The 20,342-nt window shown below is 36.1% G+C and overlaps 1 protein-coding gene across 1 annotated transcript in view; it reads right to left on the reverse strand.

The window, feature by feature from the left end:
* LOC135330346 (gamma-2-syntrophin-like) overlaps positions 1-20,342 on the reverse strand; it is a 185,073-nt gene that overhangs the window by 76,803 nt on the left and 87,928 nt on the right. The window contains exons 3-4 of the mRNA XM_064523522.1: positions 10,295-10,336; positions 3,986-4,266 (exon numbers count right to left, since the gene is read on the reverse strand). Of these exons, the coding sequence (XP_064379592.1) occupies positions 3,986-4,266; positions 10,295-10,336 (323 nt within the window). The remainder of the gene's footprint in view (positions 1-3,985; positions 4,267-10,294; positions 10,337-20,342) is intronic.

The raw sequence follows: 20,342 nt of genomic DNA on the forward strand, positions 1-20,342 counted from the left end.
GAAACTTACATCTTAACTAGTCATGTAGGGTTTTGTTTATGGTGAATACAAATAGGCATTTCTAGTGAACAATTCATTCCACTCTAGGGTAGCGCTCACTTTGGGGACAGTGCGATGTGTCCCCGACCAAAACCAGACAAATCTCAGTAAAATCTTTCTGCACCATGTTTCTCTTCTCCACTAGGCACAGAGAGCACACATGCTAACACCTAGCCCACACCACACAACACCAGAACAGGAACTGTACTGTGCAATAGCCGTTTAGCACGGATTTCCCTGGGTTTCCCTCAAAGTCACAGAGAACATCATAGACCACTTGGGCTGTTCACAAAAAGTGGTGTGTCAAAGAAAGATGAACCTGATAACCCAGCTGTCTGGCAATTCGTACATAAGATGAGCGGCAAGAATTTATTGTCTGTGTGCTCAAATGCTACTTTGTAAGATTAAGTAGAACAAAGTAGATGATTTTTTAAAAAAAAACAAATTTAGTAAACCTGTTACAGAGTTCCTGCACATTCGTATACCTGTGCAGTAGTACTCTGTGGGATATCCCTTACTATTCCTAACCCTGCAGAAACAAGCTTGTGGCATTTGGAAGGCCACTTAGAAGAAAGTTAAAAGGCCCTCTGCATGGTAATGGTCTTTTTTTTTTCCCCCCCAAAATATAAACAAATAACTCTTTTGCTATTATTATTTATTTTTTGATTTGTACAATACTGTTCTCTTAAATCTCTGTTGCATTATACACTTGCAGGCACACACACAAACCCATACAGAATGTTATGTTGAGATCTTCATTAACTAGAAAGGATTAGACTCACCACTGTTACATAATATGACAGACACATAATGTTTGAAGATATGGACATATAACATATAACTTAAGTATATGGAACTCCTGACCATTTTGGATAGAAGTGCATCTTTCCAAATAATATGATTTAATTAAAGGAAATATTTATTGATTTGACTTCAGTAGAACTTGCTAAGCCGTATTCACACAAACACACAGACAGTCACGCAAGCGCGCACACTGACGTCTGTGGATTTGTCTGCCACAAGTACTGTACAATGGTTTCAGCATACAAAGAAATATTAATTTTGCTTTGGACAGTTCGGAAATACAGCATTGAGCTACTGTCATTTTAAGAGAAAATTATGCTTTTTTCAATGCAGTAAAATGACCAATTTCCATAGAGCAATATTTATACAAAATGACCATTTCATATAAAGTAACAGAATAACAATTTCTCTGTCTTTCTCACAAAAGAGGGTAATTTTTTACCCTAAGAATGTTAGATATTTTTTCACTTTTAATGCAAATAAAGACACTAACTTTAAAACTACCAAAGTCGCCAAACCATACTCCATATTGCCATGGAGTCTTTTCCCAAGTAATGGTAGTCAAACAGTAGAAGGACATATGAATTTCACACCAAGACAACTATTTCCTTTCACAGTTCATTGTGAATGAAGCAAAGCTGTGATGGTATCCCTTCACTGTGAACACTGACCAGATAGTTTTTCCTCTGTTTCCCATCTTTTAATCAATTATTTATCCAAGCAAGAATTGTCATTCTTATCCACTGGTTAGTTAGTCTACTTAAAAGCATGTTTGAGATAAGCATTTCGTTGAGAGCCTTTTGTAAAGCCAAGCAGACTATATTGATCAAATTTCCTTTATCCACACGCTTCTCGATTCTTGACAAAGCTCTAGTAGGTTCCTGAGACATACTGACTCTTTGCCAGCAAATCATTTTTGTCTATGTGTTTGTTAACTCTATTTTTTTGCTACTTGCTAATAATTTGCTTAGTTCAGACACCAGGTTTTCCAGATCATCTTTTGCACTTTTTACTAACACATATTTGTCACCTCTCAATCCTCAAATACAAAGATACTTTAGACTCCCCACCAACAACATCTGAAAATAAAGTACTTGCATACAAGCATTGCTGAAGTTTTCTGCAGACACCACTCTCTCTAGGAAAAAAATGTCTTTACTTAGAGTTAGAATTTCTTACTGCTCCTTAAAATAGGGAATAATTAGGGTAAAATCAAGACAGCCTCCTCCTTCGATGTGGCAGTAAAGAGCCAGCACATCCTTCTGTGGCTCACCGTTAAAAAGACCCATTTATTCACTGCTCCTAGAGCGACCTTCCATTATGATACACAAGATTATTTATTTTATTTTGTTTTGACCTGATCAAGGAAATGCTTGATCCAGTAATTCTCTAGAATAAGTTCTGATCAGACATATGGTAGATGTATGATTTGACCAATGCAGACAATATTGGGATGCTTAAGAATAGTTTGCCCTACAACAGTGTGGCAGAGCTTATAAAAATAAGGACTTTGGTGCATTGTTTTGGACATAACTCTCTCTGACAATGATCTGAAATAGTCCCAAAATTAAATATAAACTAACGTACTGGGAGTTTGTCCCACAGGCTGTCTGTCCATGTTCCTCATACCCTAATAACACATAGACAGCACGGGAGGAACTGGTTCTGTGTTGTAGAAATATTTCTCAGTTGACATAGGCTACGGAAAAAAATATCTGTAAAATACCAGAAAAGTAATTTTTAAAAGTACAGTTACTGTAATTCCTGATTCGGTTTCATTGGAAGGAGTGTCCATTTTGATTTCTGTTAAATAGTGAAGCATTACTAGAAGAAGGAAACAACATCAAAGATTTTGACTTTAAATTTTTAAAAGGAGTAAAAAATATATATTCAGTTTTTATTTTAATATACACACCATCCAATGCAAAGGATTGATGCACACAAAATAGAATTTTGCAGGCTGTAAGGGTATTTTGGGGCAAACGTAGAACTGACATTTTATTAGGAGAACTGACTGTTCGATTTGTGTTGTGTTGGGTGATAATCTGATTAGCCATGAGAGAAACAAAATATATTTGCTCTCAGATGATCAATACAGAAACAAGATTAATTTCTGCATTAAAATTATCTGTACTAACAGTCTGCCCATGCCAATATACTATTTCTAAAAATAAATTTATTTTTCACAGAAAATAATTTATTTTCATTTCTTCACAGTCTGTTGTATTACCTACTGTAAAAGCATCATTTCACTCAATTCTGATTTCCAGTTTTCTGTTTTCATCTACACTTTTTTCAAACACTACCTACAGCAACTCATCCAGAATTTTATCAATATCCATGATGTCCTTAAGTTTGTCGTGATCTAAAAATTCAAAGATCTATTTTCTAATAATATGAAATGGAAACAGGCAATCCCTCACACAGACTGCAATAAATCTAAAATGAAATTTACATTAATCTTTTTGGTTTTATTATTATTGTATTTGAATCTGTTGCTAACATACCATTCAGAGAAACTGCCATATGCAATAATTAAAATAGTTAAACACATGCTTCATTTCCATATATCTCAACTGGATTAAACACTGGCTTATCTGATGACCTCATGAATATTTTCCTGAGTCAGGCCTAGGACAGGCATGAATACAAAACACAACACAAAAATTACAGTTTGGGCCACAGCAGCTCCCCTTCGTGCCTGTGTATCAGCCAAAATTTGGACACACTGTTATTTTAAGGATTCTATCTGCTTGCCCTCTGATGTTTGGTTGGTGCATATGAGTGCAATAATGCAAAGAATGGGAGAACTGTGGGATAGGATAGTTGCTCGAAGTTAGATGAAAAGGATAAAGAAACAATGCAAAGCTGAAGTACAAAATAAGGTGCAAAAAAACAGCCAAATTATATTAGAAAATAAAGCCATCAAGATAAGCCCATAGAAGGGTAGCAACTACTGCAAGTTGATAGCAAGTCTGTAGCAGCTTGAAGAACTGTGGAGAAAAGCAAATTCTAATAATTAGTAGTGTGAAACAGGAAAGCTGTGATTGTTGCTGACAGCCCAGCTAGTTGTTTAGATTCCAAGGAAGCTAGGATCTTTTAACCTTGCTGAAAGTGCAAGGATCAAGAAACAAAGCTATACATTTGGTGCAACCAAGATCCGACATCTACATAACCATCTCCACAGTGCCAGCTGTGAGGCTGGTAAGCAGTAGATAGACTAAATTGACCTCCTTTCCCACTACTCCCAGATCTTGTAGCTTCCTCTCCAAATGTATTCACCCATGGTGACTCTGGAACACCTGTCAGCCAAACTGGCATGAGATTACACATAATCTTCCATTTAATAAAGTGTGGGTTATCTAAACTTGTGTCTATGCAGCACACTTCCTCACATACTCTAAGACTGAACCAGCAGGTGTTCTAAAACAGAAGAAATGAAGAACAAAAGGGGAAAAATTCTAAATACCACTTTTTAGTGCTACAATAAAAAGATTTTAAAAAAGCCAAACCAAAAAACTAAAAGCAGAGACTGTGTTCTTGAACCTGCCCCTTAATACCTTATCACTGTAGCAGGCACCAGTGAAAGAATCCAGTGTCTCTACCTTTACCACCAGCGTCCTTGTAGTAGTCCTTTGGATCACACACTACAATTCATAAACTTGATTTAGCTGTTTACAAATGACATCTTCATCTCCCAGGACGTGAACAGGAAGAAGTATGTTCAAACTATGCTGGAGGATGACTTTTCAGAAGCCTCTTCTTGAAGCAGATCGCTGAATATGATCATGGTGCCAAAGGAAATAAAGCAAGCCAGAAGAATGACTCAGTAATCCTGCGGCAGGCATTCTCCCACTCATTAACTATTTCGTATGACATTAACAATGCTAAGCATAAAATACAACCCAACATGAACTGAGACCACCCAAACCTCATTGCTGAGCGCCTTTTGAACAGAATTGATGGAGTACCTCTCACCCGACTTACGCACATAGAAAACAGGGAACTCTTTATGGAGATAGAAGATGCAGGTGTGATTCCCTAAAGGTTAGATAGCTCCTCAAAACCTAACTTTCTGCCTTTTGGATTAGATAAGTACTCTTAATCACTAGGCTATTGTATTAATAGCTTCAGAAGCTACTGTATTGTATACAAAACCCAAACCTGTTAGTTTATGAGTTCTCTGAACCCTAAACATCTTAGGAGTGAGGTTTCCTCTTTCAAATAAATGAAAAATCTTACGTAGGAAAGAAGCACTGAAAAAACGCAGCTCTGGATGTATGCAGTACCAGAAATTTAAACTTCTCTACATTCATCAGAAAAAAAAAAAAAAGCAGAAACCCACAGACTCTAAAGAACTTCAGTTCAAGGCTTTTTATTTTTTATTTTTAATTAAATAGATCACTCGCACATATTCCTAAATTCTATATGAATTTTACTTTAGCTGTTTATGTCGTATGTTTGTGTGCATGCATGTGCACTCAGGCACTGTGTAATTCAATGAACATGAGATAAGAAATATTAACCTCCTCATAGACAGCAGATAAAGGCATCATTGACGTATTCCATCTACAAATAGTGGCTACTGACAAACAAGGGATTCCTACAGCTGCAAGCTTAGGAACATTAACAGACTTCTTTCTGAAGCATTTCTTCTCAACTACAAAGTCACATACCATATTCAAATAAGGAAATCTTTATTCTGGGTGAGAAAACTCAACTGTTATTTCAGGGAAATGCAACTTAGATAAAAATAAGAAATAAAACATCCTCCATTCTTTCAGGAGCTTTGGCAGTAGCCTACCTAATCTGATACCATATAGTATCAGTCCCTTCCTAAACTACTTGACCCATTTATCAAACCTCACTCTGATTTTGATAGCAGGCTGTGGTTGTAGAAATGTCTCTTTGCAGATCTGTCCCCAGGTCCATTGAGATCTCTTTCCCTTCTGGAGCTCCTTTCAGCCATATGGCCTACAGTTGTTCCAAAATGTTTTGTTTAGTGATTCTCATTGAATTCCCATGCACAGTGCAAAGAGTAGCTTTACAAATTTCTCTATCATTCCTCACCACTGAGAATAGCTGAGTTACACTGACAGTTCTTCAGTGTTCCTTGGTACTGAAAAACAACCCTTAAGGGATGTAACTTACAGTTTTGTGAGGAATAGCTTTCAGAAGGTTCAGAGTTTTGTATGTGCAATAACAATACAAGCAGCAGGAGGGCAGTTCACCAATATAAAACAGATCTGACTCAGTGCTTTACTGAGATTCTGTCTGTTATTATTTTAGAGATTCAGCCTGACTATATTAATCAGCACTAAGAAATGGACTGCAAGATCATGTAGCTGCACTTTATCTTGACCTAGAGAGATCACCTCCAGGTAATAAAAACTAGTTTAGTTTCTTTGCCCATATAATTTCTGCCTTGCTGATAAGACTGTCAAAACCCATGTCATTTATGATTGCTACAGATGCTATTCTGAGATACACTTGTCAGTGAATCAACTGATACTGCCAATAAACACACAACAGGTGGTAAGAACTTTTACCTATACTGCCTTTTACTGCATGTCAGAAAAGCAGTGCACATGGGCAGAATATGAACTGGCTTTATTTTGGGTGAGAAAACTGAACCATTATTTCAAGAAAATGCAACATACATAAAAACAAGAAATAAAACATCCTCCATTCTCTTAGGAGCCAGTAGTCTACCTAATCTCATAGTGTGTAAAATCATTCCCTGCATACAGTCAATCTGATAAATGAACTAAACCAATTTAAAACTAAACAATGTTAAATGCAGGAGAAAACATTGTCATGGTTTGTGCTTCAAAGCCACATGAAATAATCAGAACAATAAATGAAAAAAATAAACATAGTATTGACCCCCATTTTTCTTTAAATCAGCGAGAATGGTGTGTGTCCATTCCCTTTAAAAAACAAAATTTTTCATAATTATAGGATTAAGGTAGTAATCCCTGTCTAATGCCTTGCATCTAATGCCAGCACAGGGAACAGATGCAATGAGAACATATTACTGCTAGGAGCCATTCAGACACTCTCAGACAAGAGCTGGTGATGTGTCAGTAGCATCCAAAATCCATAGGTTCTCTCTGCTCTGTGCACTGCCTACTCCCATCTCAGCCATCTCCTCTCCTCTGTGCATGCCAACACATTAGTCTGAGGATGTAAATACAAGTGATTCTTAAACTATGGTGGAGTATGAATTGGAGGAGAAAGTGTAAGAAATACTGTCAGAATCAATACTTTAGCCCAACCAGATTACATGTGTTGGTAAAAACATTCTGGAAATTCAGCTAGCAACTTCTGGCTTATCTCTTGCCTAGATTCCAATAGGTAATATGAAGTAGCAATTGATAAGTATTTTCTAATCTGGGGTACGGCTGCAAGCATCTAAGCACTGAAAACGCTATGGAAGGTATTATATACAAGAATAACATGTTTCAGAAGAAGAAAGTAATTCCCTATTTTAATTTTTTTCGGCAAAACAGAACAACCCTACTGACCCCCCAACACAAACCTTTTCAATGAAGAGATAAGAGAGTTTGAGATGCTACCGTTTAATTAGGAGAAGAGAGAAGCTCTTAACATCTTAATTCTATAAAGCAATATAGAAAACATTTTAATAATTTTTATTTTAAGCAAACTGAATGCTCTGTGAAATTACTGGCCTTAGAAATATCAGATAATCTTCCCAATCTTTAGATCCTTTTTTACTGTACTATACCTCCTTAGAACTCACTTGAAGACCTTAGTCCCCTTCTTGAATATTATAATGACCATGAATATGCCAGAAAGAGTCAGTACACGGTACTAGCACTAGTTATCTTAATTCCATTCTTTAACTTCAGGATTCCTCTAAACTTAGCAAAAACTTACATGCTGTTAACACTTCTCAAAAATCGACATGAGTGAGCCTCAGAAAAAAAAGGAGATACCTATCTAGCACATTCATACTTTTACTTCATGAATAACAGTTTGGCTTCTCTTAAGGAACTTCACCGGATTCAAAAGCTATGCACAAGCTACAAGTGCATTCCATAGCATGCTGTACAATCCTGGACAATCTTTTCTAGAGAAGGGGACTTTTCATAGTGGTGCAGCTCCCCTGTAATCCGCACATACTGGTTTTCACATGAAAACCGTGATACAGCAGTGTGTGCCTTATTCTCATCCCAGCCTGCAGCTGACATCTTTGTAGGTCAACTTTTTAACTTCGTATATCTTTGTATTTTTTTTTTATTCCTCTCCTTTTTGCTTCAACATTTACATTTAGTCTTATTAGGTACAAAGATTTATATTAGGGTTATTTATTATCTCTATCCCTCTAACGTCTGGCAGTATGAGCTTGGAGTTAGCATGTGTACAATATGTGCACTCAGACTTGAAGGTAGGAAGTGCATCTTGGTCCTACAGATACAATCTAAAAGAATCTTCAGAAAAGAAGAAAAATCTGCAACCAATGTTTAACTACATTTCTTACATTTTAAGACACTATTCATCAGATTTGGGGGAAGCTTCTTTCTTTCAAAGAAAGTTTCTTTCTTTTAAACTTCCCCCAAATCTGATGAATACTGTCTTAAAATGACATACAGGATAAGCTGAAATTTGAATGGGGTTATCACCACTGCTTTCTCTGTTCCTCCCATTATTGCCCCAGCATTTAGACACAGTCTAAATATAATGATAAATCTTATTTTTATGTACTAGTGATATTTCTGTAACACTTGAGAACTCCTAACACAAAACAGGTACACTGTGCTAAGCAATACAGCCCACAGCAACAATAACTACATAACTATATATATATATACGCATGAATGTAGGTGTATATACATGTAGTGAGAACACCTGCTGAAGATCTGGTGAGGAATCAGTGACTGGCAGCGTACATAGTAGCAGGCCCACTGTGTGAAACTATGCACTGACCAAATTCCCATCAAGGTCAGGCATGCATATTCCATTTTGTCAACAACGTCTAGCTGCTTTCCAGACAGTAGCTACTCAGGTTAGCACAGCTGAGATGAGGAAACAGTTGTAGTAGATTTAAGGGGTCCTTAGGAACAACAAGTTGACTCCCACCTGGGCGTCTGACCTGTGTGTCCTACCCGTGCCTCCAGCAGCCTCCCATTGGCAACCCCTCCTTGTGCTTCCTGGGGCTCCCCATGCAGTCTGTAGAGTAAGTCCTTTGTTAAACTTATCCTGCTTAACCCCTTATGAACCTTGAGTGTCTCTCTCTACTGGTATCTGACCCTCTCTTGTCCACCTTGTGGTCACAATACACATATAAATTATATATAATATTATACACATATATATATACATGTGTGCACATGTGCACATACACATACATATATATATGTGTGTGTATATATATACACACACACATATAACCTGCAAAACTTGAGTCCTTTTTAATCGTACTGAAGGCAAAGGGTATCAAAGACTTTAAATACCTGAGCAGGAACATGACACTCACCTCACATAATCTAATTTTTCAATGTTGCTCTTACAATCAATTAAAATAGATTCTTTACTACAGTAATTCAATCCTTGTTCCTGCAATGCTAAAAAGCTGAGAATTTTTGTACTGTTTAAGAGTATTATCAAAGTACCTAAACCCTTTAGGACCACCTACAATACCAGTGGATCAGGGACTATAACGAAGTCATACTCCATAAAGATCATACCTCTGTGCATAAATAAATAAAGTTACAAATACACACACACGTACATATACATACATACATATATAAATACATATATATATATATAAAAGACTATTCAATGTATTTGCCTTCCCTGAGAAACTGTAATTGTGCATACCCACAGGACTGTTGAGTACCTGTGGTAGCATACCTAAGAAGGTGATGTATGTTTTTTATATGTTTAACATTAATTCTTAAATAGTGAAGCTCTTTTAATTTTTTATTTGCATTCTATTCAATTTTTATGGCAAGTAGCCCAGTGTACAGTTCACAGAAAGAAAAAATTCATCATATGTTCATTGGTGAAACTGATAAAGTTCGTATTCTGGGAAGAGCAGTTGGGCTCCACTGAAGAGAATGGACGTAACCTACCAAGATTTGGCATTTTTGCCTTATTTTCTGCTTTTAAAAATTTATTTTTTCTAAGGAATGTAAAAACTACAGTAAATGATAATGGAGACTGGACTCTGGAACAGTACGTTTGTGCCACAAGTGCATGTATCCTAATGTGAAGAACAGTCACAAAAAGGTACCTATAAAGAAACTATAAATAATGTGAACAGGCAAAATAAAACTCTTAATGTTCACATGCCTGACAGACCTGGCTAAAGCACTGTGTCTTTACAGTGAAAAAATAAACTGCTATGGTACAAAGCTAGAGAAAAAACAGTATGGACACAATATTCTGCATGTTATCAAAAAATCAAAGTAGAAAGACTTACCACTTCTTCATGGGTAGCACTTTCTACATTAATACCATTAACCTAAAAGCAGATATGATAGAGAGAAAACGATTTGCAATGTGTAAGCTGGCTAAAGAAATAGACATAAAGCCAAGTATGAAACAAATGTGTCTGCAGAACAAGCAAATCTTTACTGACCTGTATTATTGCATCTCCTATGAATAACATTCCTGTTTGGTCAGCTGTGGGATTACAAAGAGAGTACATTTTAATTGAAAAAGGTAGTGAAAAATAACGCTATATTGCCTTTCAGCATTTGGTTTAGCGTACTGTTTATAACAGTCATCTGAAACTGCTTTGCTTGTGAAAAATACCAGTGGCACAGCAATCAGTTACCATCCTGTAAAGCTAATAGATTCCTTCCAATTTTAAGCAAATTAAGAGTTACTTTCCATGCACAAAGAACTTATTTAATATGGAGCACAAGTGTAATTTCTCACTAATGAAGGATTTCATTAAATTATGTGGAAAGCGTATTTCACACTTTTCATTAGTCTTCTACAAAAGGAAAATAGGAATTTTGAAAACTGCTTAGCAGCTCCTTTCCCCCCAAACAAATTTACAGGGACTGCTATAATTAAAGAGGTTGTGCCTAGAATATAATACCACTCTTTAATATGAAGTTTGAGTTAGCTTTGTTCCTGAGAGTAACATAATACATTATTTCCGTGTGTGATTTGCATGTGTCCTGCCTTGCAGAATTAATGGGAACACTGTAATGAAACTGTAAGGAAAAATAATTCTGTATAGGTACAAACAATGACATTTCCAGAGGTGTACTCACTGATTTTTAAATTTCGTAATTTTTAGTGGAATTTGAGGACATTTACCTCTTGGAATTTAGTACTTAATTAAAAGCAAGGCTCTGATCCTACCAAGATTGATGTGGTTAACTTAAGTATATGAACAGTCACATATACGATTGTGTAGGACAGGATAGTGACTAGGATTGAAATTCTAGCTGAGGTAGGAGAGGATAAAGTCAAAGGGTGCAGGAGGCATGCCGTGCCCACTGTATGAGATTGAGCAGTGAACAGAGAAATACTGTATGTGTTTGTATGAGCAATAATGAAGCACAACAGAAATGGGTCAGCAGCTCAAGCAGCTGTTGTTGACACTCCTTATACCTATGCTATATGGGTTTCAGAAGTTTTGTTTCAGACTAGTTAGTCTGGTCTCCCAGACTGAATGGTCCCACAGCCCAGGTGAGGCAAAGCTGCCTAAGGAAAGCTATTGCACAAACCTTCACTTTCTGGGATGTTGGCCCCTAAGCAGCCCATCCAGAGACGCACCAGCATCCTGTTGTTTGTGCCACACAGTGACATACTCCTGATGCCAGCAGTAGCTATAATGGGCCACATCGGCAGAAGTAGGCCTTACTTACAAGTGATACAATGGTACCTGCTATTTGAACCTCCTTACAGTGAAGCAGAACTTCAACTTCAGTTGAACAAAGGTGAAATACCAACAGAGTAAGATTTCAACCTTCTCCAGGAGGGCACCCTTAATGAAGCAGTCCTGGCCCTCCTGGATATTATTTGGTCTGTGTGGGGGTGATGGCAGGACCCACGCTCCAAATCACTGCAGCAAAGCAGCTGTAATCACACATACTTCAATGGCTGCCACTCAACTAACCTACAGGCCTCCAATATGATGAGGATGTCATGCAGCAGGCAGTGTTGTTTCCTTGAGGGCCTCTCTTCTTGGCTTGTCTGGGAGACCAAAGCAGCTGATGTCACCATTGGAAAGATTTTAACTGGAAATGGTGACACTTGACAAAAGAAGCACAATAAAAGAGAGGTGGGGGCACAAGGAGTTTGAAAAAAAGTTCTGAAAACAACAGAACGGCCAGCAAGAAGGGAAAGCCTACTGAGCCAGGAGAGGTTTGGGTGGAAGATGAGTTGCTGGTGGAAGAGTGAATCATGAAGAGCCAGAGGCTGGTAGTTGTAACCGTCCTCCTAGTTGTTGACCTAGCCATGACCCACTACCTAATTCTGGTGCAGCACAGCCGTATAATCTTCACTCAGACTTCTGTGAAAACTGCTACATTTTGAGAAAGAGCTATAATAAAATATGCAGATAAGCATCATGCAGATAAGAAAGTCAAAATTACAGACACAGGTAAGATTGTTCTGACGGGGCTAGTTTGCAGCTGAAGATGGAAGAGGAAAAACACTGACATGAAAAGGTAGAAAATCTCAAGAGAGGAAAGCAGGGAACTGGAAGATGGTAATTCAGCAACACTGAAGATCAAATCTCTTCCAGGGAACAATGGAGGCTGAACCTTCCCCACCTGGCTGATGACTTCCAGGCCAGCAAAGACTCACTAGGTGTCCCCCAGGGGTAATGAGTACTGCAATACCAATGTATCGTGTGTATTAGCCAATATATATTACAGCTTAAGAGCACAAAGCATTTATATTCTTGCAAAGTCTCTGCACAGTTGTGTGTGCCCAGACAAAGTAACTGAGAGAAGGTGGGTTACAGGATTGATACCAAATGTTCTGTGATCTGAAACAAAACATTGAAAATAAGGACAATCAGGAGATTTGCTCCAAAAATGCAATATTGCTCCAAACCAAAACAATAATGTAGAAACCTCCATGGTTGCTGTAATGCCACTAGCTGTCATCATGGCCAGTGATGGTAGTCTGGCAAACCATCTTTGAAAGTCTCTTATTTTGATTTCAGCCAATGGTCTATAATTTAAAATCAAAGATGGCTTCTAACAAAAGTATTTTGCCCAAATCAAATTGCAAAGACGTGCGAAAAGATGCAGAAGTCATATTATAGGTTACAAGTGTATTACAAATTGATGTTATCTGAAAGACTAAACAGATACTACCCCTTTAAAACAAATAATTTTGCGACCTAGGTGAATGCCAGCTCTAAGGGAATTACTCAGTTTCTCGCAAAAATGTATAAATCTACAAAAAAAAATTGACAAGAAGCTGTGGTTCAGGGAATTAACCTAGTTGCTACTAAAATAAGAGAGAAAAAGAGAGAAAAAGACAGTTCTGTTTCTCTAGGACATATTTCAAATATTGAAGACAAGTGGATATATCATTTAAAACTTCACTGGTGTTTTCACTGGAATTATATGCTCTCTACACAACAAAAACATTTCTAACTTCAAGTAAAATGTTCCAATTTATGTGGAGTCAAGTTTCACTTGAAATAATATGTAATTTTGGTACCAATACCAATAATTTCAGTGATCTTGAACTGAACATGGCCAAAAAAAAAAAAAAAAAAAAAAAAACTTTCAAAAGAAAATAAGCACAAAGTAGTTACAAGCAGAAATGTACCAGGCTTTAAAAGAACATTAAATGTATGCTGCAGCAATTAGTGTTAAAACACTTTTAGTCTTCATCTTAATTATCCTTTTTTTAAAAAAATAGCTTTAAAAGTACACTGATAAAATTCACAAATGATACTGCAGTAGGAAGAAAGCATCTGGGAAGTCCAAAGGGAATGAAGTAGATGAAATGATATGAAATTAATCAAATAAAAATTTCTTACTTTTAAGAATGTATCAGACTTGAGACACTTTCCTGAAAGCAAGTTGCCCATCATTGAAGTCACTTAAAAATTCAGAAAGAGTCATGGACTATGTGAAATTATTTTGCACTTGATGAGAAGAAAAAGGAAGTAGAAGTAATTTTTTCTAGCTTTACCTTGTTTGTGTTTCATATTCATTAGGGCTGGAGGAGAGCTGTATTAAATTTTCTAAACTTTGTAAGGTTGTGAAGCTGTAAATTTTACAGAACAGATGCTAGGGAAATCCTGACTTACCACATGTTAATTCATGCACAAATCATAGTTCCTAATACAGATTCGATTCTTCAAATAGTTTATTGTGCATATTTTCCTACATTTATCAAAATAAATATTTCCATTTAATTTTTCAAAAATTGTTAAATTCCTGAATTACATAGGAAATATACAAAGCAGTAAGTTCTCTGACACTGTATTAGTTTTGCACAAAAACATGATCAGTTTTAAGTATATGATTAGCTTCATTGACTTTACGGACCTCTCAACTCATAGGCTTAACTTTAAATATAGACATAAGTATTCACTGCATGAGGAAAATGAAAATCATTAATTAAGAAACCAGATGAAATAAAACAAAGACTGGAGAAACTGGTAACCAGAGTACAAGAGACTCCTTAAAGCTGTACAGATGTGTTTTTCCCTCCTCTCCCATGAACTAGTCGAAGTGTCCATCATGACTGTAAAGAGACACTTGGTGCCATTTGTTTTATTACTATATTTTAAGGACAAACAATTTGACATTTCTAATCAATATTTGAAAGTGGAACTCTCTTACTTCAGACATTGAAAAATACCTTGTTGGAAAAGCTTTTTAAGTGCACACATTCTTTACAGTACTATGTTAAATTGCATTTCTTTGTTTAAAGCAAAAAAAAGGTCCAAATTTCTATTCTTGAATATGAGGTTCCCTCAGCTTAGTCTTCCTCCTTTTCATATGTGTCCAGTTTATCATATAAAGAAAAGCTTTTAACTCACTCAATAACAAAATGTGTTTCAAAACACCATGTCATTATTCTAAAGCACGAGGTTGCCCACACTGTAGTAAGTAAACTACTGGTAGTACATGGGAAATTTTAGGACTTGTTTCCTCACTTCTCTCAGTGCCTGTGGAGCAGGCAGAAAAAGATGGCTTCATGTTATTGAAGTACTGTGTCTGCCTACACACCCACTTAGGAATTCACTCGTAGACCCTACATGTACACAAGCCTGAAGTCTGACACACTGCAGAAATCAACTCAATGTGAGACATGCACAGGAGAAGTGAGGTGAGACAAGTACTGGACACAGGAGCAGGTCAAGTCAGGATGTAGCACGGAGACCTTTGGAGACACCTTTGGAGAGACGATAATAGGTCCTACGTGAATGAAGGAGTGGGATATTCAGCAGTGATACAGAAAATGCCACTACCCTCCTCAACATCCCTGAATGCCTTAGTGGCAGAATGAATCTCCTGCTGACTCACAGCAGATTAGTGATTAGTTACTTTATGTGAGTAGGTTGACGAACTGTTAAAAAGCTAATGCCATCTTGCCAAACAATATTTTAGCTGGTACTCTTATAGCTGCATATGCTCTTGCTTCTACAAAGTTAATTCCAGATAAAACTGTTTTGGCCTGGAAGACCAGAAGTATTTTGAACTTGGACTATGTAAAAAACAGCATGAACTATAACAGTGTGCAGATAACATAATGACACCTACCCACCATCCAAGTATCTGTGCAAGAGCTGATCACTCTTAGATGGAGTCCTCCTCGCAATTTGGCATAGGTCACAGTCACATGCATGCAACTGACACCAGGAATTGTCTACAACACCTTTGTCATAGATACGTGCTAGCAATTGTAAACTTCAGATTTTCTTCAATAAAAGAAATACTAATAAAGTGAGTCTTTTTCTGTTCTACTCATTGGGCAGGCAGGGTCTGCACATAATAGAAGGCGGTGTTTTTCTTGTAACACTAGGAAAGTTGGTAAAGTCAGGTCATGGGAGTGGGATCATAGTTGTCTAGAAACTAAATATATGTGCATGGGTCAACATTCAACTACTAATGTTGCTGCTTTTAGCAGTAGTAATCTGGGAAATTTTAGGAAACCATGATTTATACCAAAAAAATTGGCACTTCTTTGTTTGCAAGTGAAAGGTATTATTTTGTTAGTAATTAAACATGTGCAATTATTACGACAGAAGAATCTGTGGGAGCATACCAAAAATGTTAAATCATTTGAAGAAATTAATGCAATTAATTAAGTGTGATTTAGTGTCACTCCGTGGTGATCAGAAAGCCAAGAGCACAGATGTAGGCTTTGTAGTCTAACTATGGATTGCTTGATTTTACTTTCTGTTTCCCTCCTCCTCTCCGCTGGCACATAATTCAAAATAGAGTTGTATAGCTCTTATTTATTTACTCTCTCAAGATTACTGCAGAGCTAAGAAGCTACACAAACAGAAGGTAAACATACAAAGGCAACTAGAGGGCAAATATAGGAATCTGTAAAAGCATGAGAAAGACTTACTTGACATAATGTTGCCAAGAAAAAGGGGAGAATACTATATCTAAACACAGCAAGTTCTGACTTCACATTACTATAAAATAAATCTGGGTAGTAAGCCTTTTGCCTTATCACAATAGCCCGTAATTGCATCAGATTCCAAAAGCTAAGCAGGATTAGGCTGGCTGAATACTTGGATGAGAATCCCATAAAATAACTGCTGCTGCAAAAGATGATGCTTTTTGAGTCAGTAAGTTTTGCTCAAGCCATGAATTCATTGTTAAACTAATGCCTTACCATGAGGGTAAGAGAAAGTACACTTCCAGAAGAAACTATGCTATTTGAGATAAGACTATTGAACACTGGAGTTTATTTGCTCCCAATAGATTATGTGGAATTTGAGATGATTTATCTCTTTTTACACTGATAGAAATATTTGTCTCAATATTCTACCCAAATTCCATGCTAGCTAGTGACCTTAATTTCTGCCTTTATTTCACTGAGAATACCAATATTGTGATTTTCTCCATTTCTTGTAAACTACTGCTAAATAAGTTGATATTTTTTACTGAAAAGGAAACAGCTGTTGCTCTAAGAGAGATATTTACCTCAGAAGAATTACACGTATTTCTGGCTTACAAAATACACTGTTGAGTCCTTGAGTACTGCTGTTACTATCAAAGGAACATTTGCAAAGGTGCATACAGGAATATATGTAGTATTCTAATAATGAGCATATTTGTTCAAACACAACTAATTTAACATGGCATTAACATATTAAGGAAGTATTTGTTGTAAATAAAGATATCCTGGATGAAAACAGGATTTAGTATAAACTATAGTTTGATTTCCAGACGTTGATTCTTCTCAGAATTATTCTTCATACTTTATGCTACCCATATCATTTTCTGGATCTTTTTTGCTGTGAGAAACCTAAGCACTGTTTTTCTAATTCCCGGTTCCTAGAATGCAATGGGAGCTACAGTGAGATGGGAACTATAATCCCAAAAAAAAAAAAAAAAAAAAAAAAAAAAAACAGACCTCATGAGGAGCAAAGAGAATCTCACATTGAGAGCAGACAGATTTTCATAGCAGTTTTTGAAGAAGACTTAGACAGCAATTAAGAATAATAATCCTCCCAAATCAAACATGGATATCTCATCCAGAAAAATGTAACTGAGTCAGGTTCCACTGGGGGTGGGGGTGTGAAGAAATGGTGGACACTTCTAACCATATATACTTCAGATTGTTAGTGTCGTATTTACTATGGTCCTGTAACAAAAATGATTTTCTCTGTTCCAGTATTATTACCATTTTTCTTCCCTATTCTGCTTTATTCATTTCTAGCTCTGTTTATCTCTGTGATTTTCCATCTCTTTTTCTACTCATTTTCAGTGTGAGAATCCCTCACAGGCTGTTCTCTCATCCCATTCTCCACTCCATTCCCTGGAATGATCAGCAAGCTTGTAGTCAGTTCTGATACTTAAGACCATCTAAACTATTTTATGAGATCTTTTACAGAAATAGGCAGCTTAAGGGGAGATTTTACAGTTAGCTCATGATTTCAAAGCCTGCTTTATTGCTGTGAATTGCTAGAAATTTCTTTTTTCAAATGAAAAGTTGTTTTAATTCTAAAAGAATCAGAAAACGTCACACAGGCAAACGTAACAGGGATGAATCTGTTTTGCAGATGGCTTTGCTTTTGACACTGGCTTTGCTTCTTCACTATTTCCCTTCAGATATTACAAGCAAAAAAGCAGGTTTTCAGAATAAATTGTTTATTAGAACATTCTACCAATAAAAGTGCTTTCCCCTATATGGCTGGCACTGAGTCCAACTTGAAAGGAAAACTACTGCAACAACAAATTCATAATATTTTTCACTGCAGACTATATCAATGGAACAAATGTTGTTTTCTTATAAACAAATACTGTTTTACATTTTATATAAGCCAAAAAATAAACGGAGGCAAATGGGTAAGTGCAATTAGCAACCGCAAAAGCATAGCAACTGGCATCAAGGAAAAGCATAAACAGGAGAAAATTCTTTCCTTAACTTTTAAAAAAATTAAAAACCCAAACCTTTTCCTGCCCTGCTGTGACTTTTAGAAGGCAGATGATATTATAACTGTCCTCTGCGTCTCTTGCCAATTTCAAAAAATACCATTTTGATACTAATTGCCTAATAACTCTGAGAGCCTATATTACTGCCAGAATTTGCCATTTTTTTTCTGATCTGGTGGGGGCAATAAGCTCTATGCATTTCAAAACATAGAAGACATGTGGAAAAGTCCTGGGGATGACTCCTTTTTTTTTCATTAAATGTGCTTTGTATATCAAAAGATATAACAGGAAAAGCTTTACAGTTCAGTTAAATTTCTGCCCGTCTATCTTTTAGCACTGACTAAAAGAAAAATTATTGAAGGCTTTTGTATGATTTTCTCATTGCAAGCAGGTTTGTGACATCAGCTGCATTGACAGTTTATCAGATGATCTGTGTGAAGTGTCAACACACACTGTGATAAAATAGACTAACTTTCGACCTACTTTAGGAAATTAGGAGAAAAATGCAAATAACTTGAATTTCCTGCAGAAGTCCAGGTATTTGTATGTCTCGTTATCATAATCTTAAGCCAAACTGCTAAAAATGTGATTCTTTCAGTGATTTCCAAGCAAATAATATTCAGTGTGAAGTCAATTAAGAAAAACTGAGACACATGAAGTTACCTTTTTAGTTAAGGGAAGGGGTTTAACGTAACACAGATTATCTTGTATTTGTTGCCAGCAAAGAGAGCCCGTATGAATGTTATCATGGGTCAGCTGATGAACAGTAAATTCTCATCTCATTGTAATTCATGTGCCTCACCCAATAGTGTTGAGTGGTATAACTTGTGAATGTGTGATTATGTGAATAAATTTGTACTAGAGGAAAACATTTTCAGTTTTATGCACACTTAGTAAATCAGTTCTTCCTCATCTGACTTTGTCTTTATAGAAAAATACCTATACTAGAAGTTAAGACACATAAAATTGGAACTTTAGTCATGGAAGTACTTAAAACTTCACTTTTTCAAGGAAACACATGGCACCTAAGATGGTGTAATGAGAAACACAGCATCTTTTTTTTTAATATATCTTTAGAAAATTTGAAAATGCTACATTACTACTGTTATTTATTATTTGAGATACATTCCTAACTATAGCCAATAAGTTCATTACTTTTGAAAATAAAAGTAAAAATACTCATCTATTGTATAAGGACAGAAGTAAGTAGCAATAAGTAAGTAGCAAAAGCAACAGTTACAGTTGTGAGCAAGCTATGTTTATTGTTAAACAATATAAAAAAGTTCTACCAGGCAAGAATAATTAGGACCCCATTAAAAGTCAGTGCAAACTTAGTTAAATTGATAAAAATGCAGCATTTCTAGGATACGGTTAATAGTATCAGAAAGTCTTTACATGTTACTCAATATAAACCTGATAATATTTTAAGAATGAGTACAGTATTTTTCAGTTGAAAATAGTTGCACACATTTTAAAATTAATTAATCACTTGGTGAATAAATTGAGGAATGCAGTAAAATGTAAAGGAAGATGAATCTGCTCACATAATTGCAATATTCTAAGGTGTAAGGTTAGCTCTAATACACATATGATTAATATCACAGGTAAAAAGCCTACTGAGCTGAATAGCATAATATAAAGTCAGACAAGTTATGAATATGTAACATTTTATATAGAAATAAATTAAACGCAAATCTGGTATCTTCAATCTTTTCTTCCAAAATAGGTAACTCAGTTTCCATTACATACCATTATAGAATGCAAAAAACGTTGTAACAGCTGTAGATATGAAAATTGGAATACTTACTTGACAAACTGAGGTGATGCCAGAAATAGCAGAAGTATATACATTAAATGAGTTATAAGGAAAGAAGAGATATATTTCCTAAAATAGCCTAAAAAGTCTTTAATTCATAA

This window comes from Dromaius novaehollandiae, chromosome 19, assembly GCF_036370855.1.
Source record: "Dromaius novaehollandiae isolate bDroNov1 chromosome 19, bDroNov1.hap1, whole genome shotgun sequence".
Taxonomy (NCBI): domain Eukaryota; kingdom Metazoa; phylum Chordata; class Aves; order Casuariiformes; family Dromaiidae; genus Dromaius; species Dromaius novaehollandiae.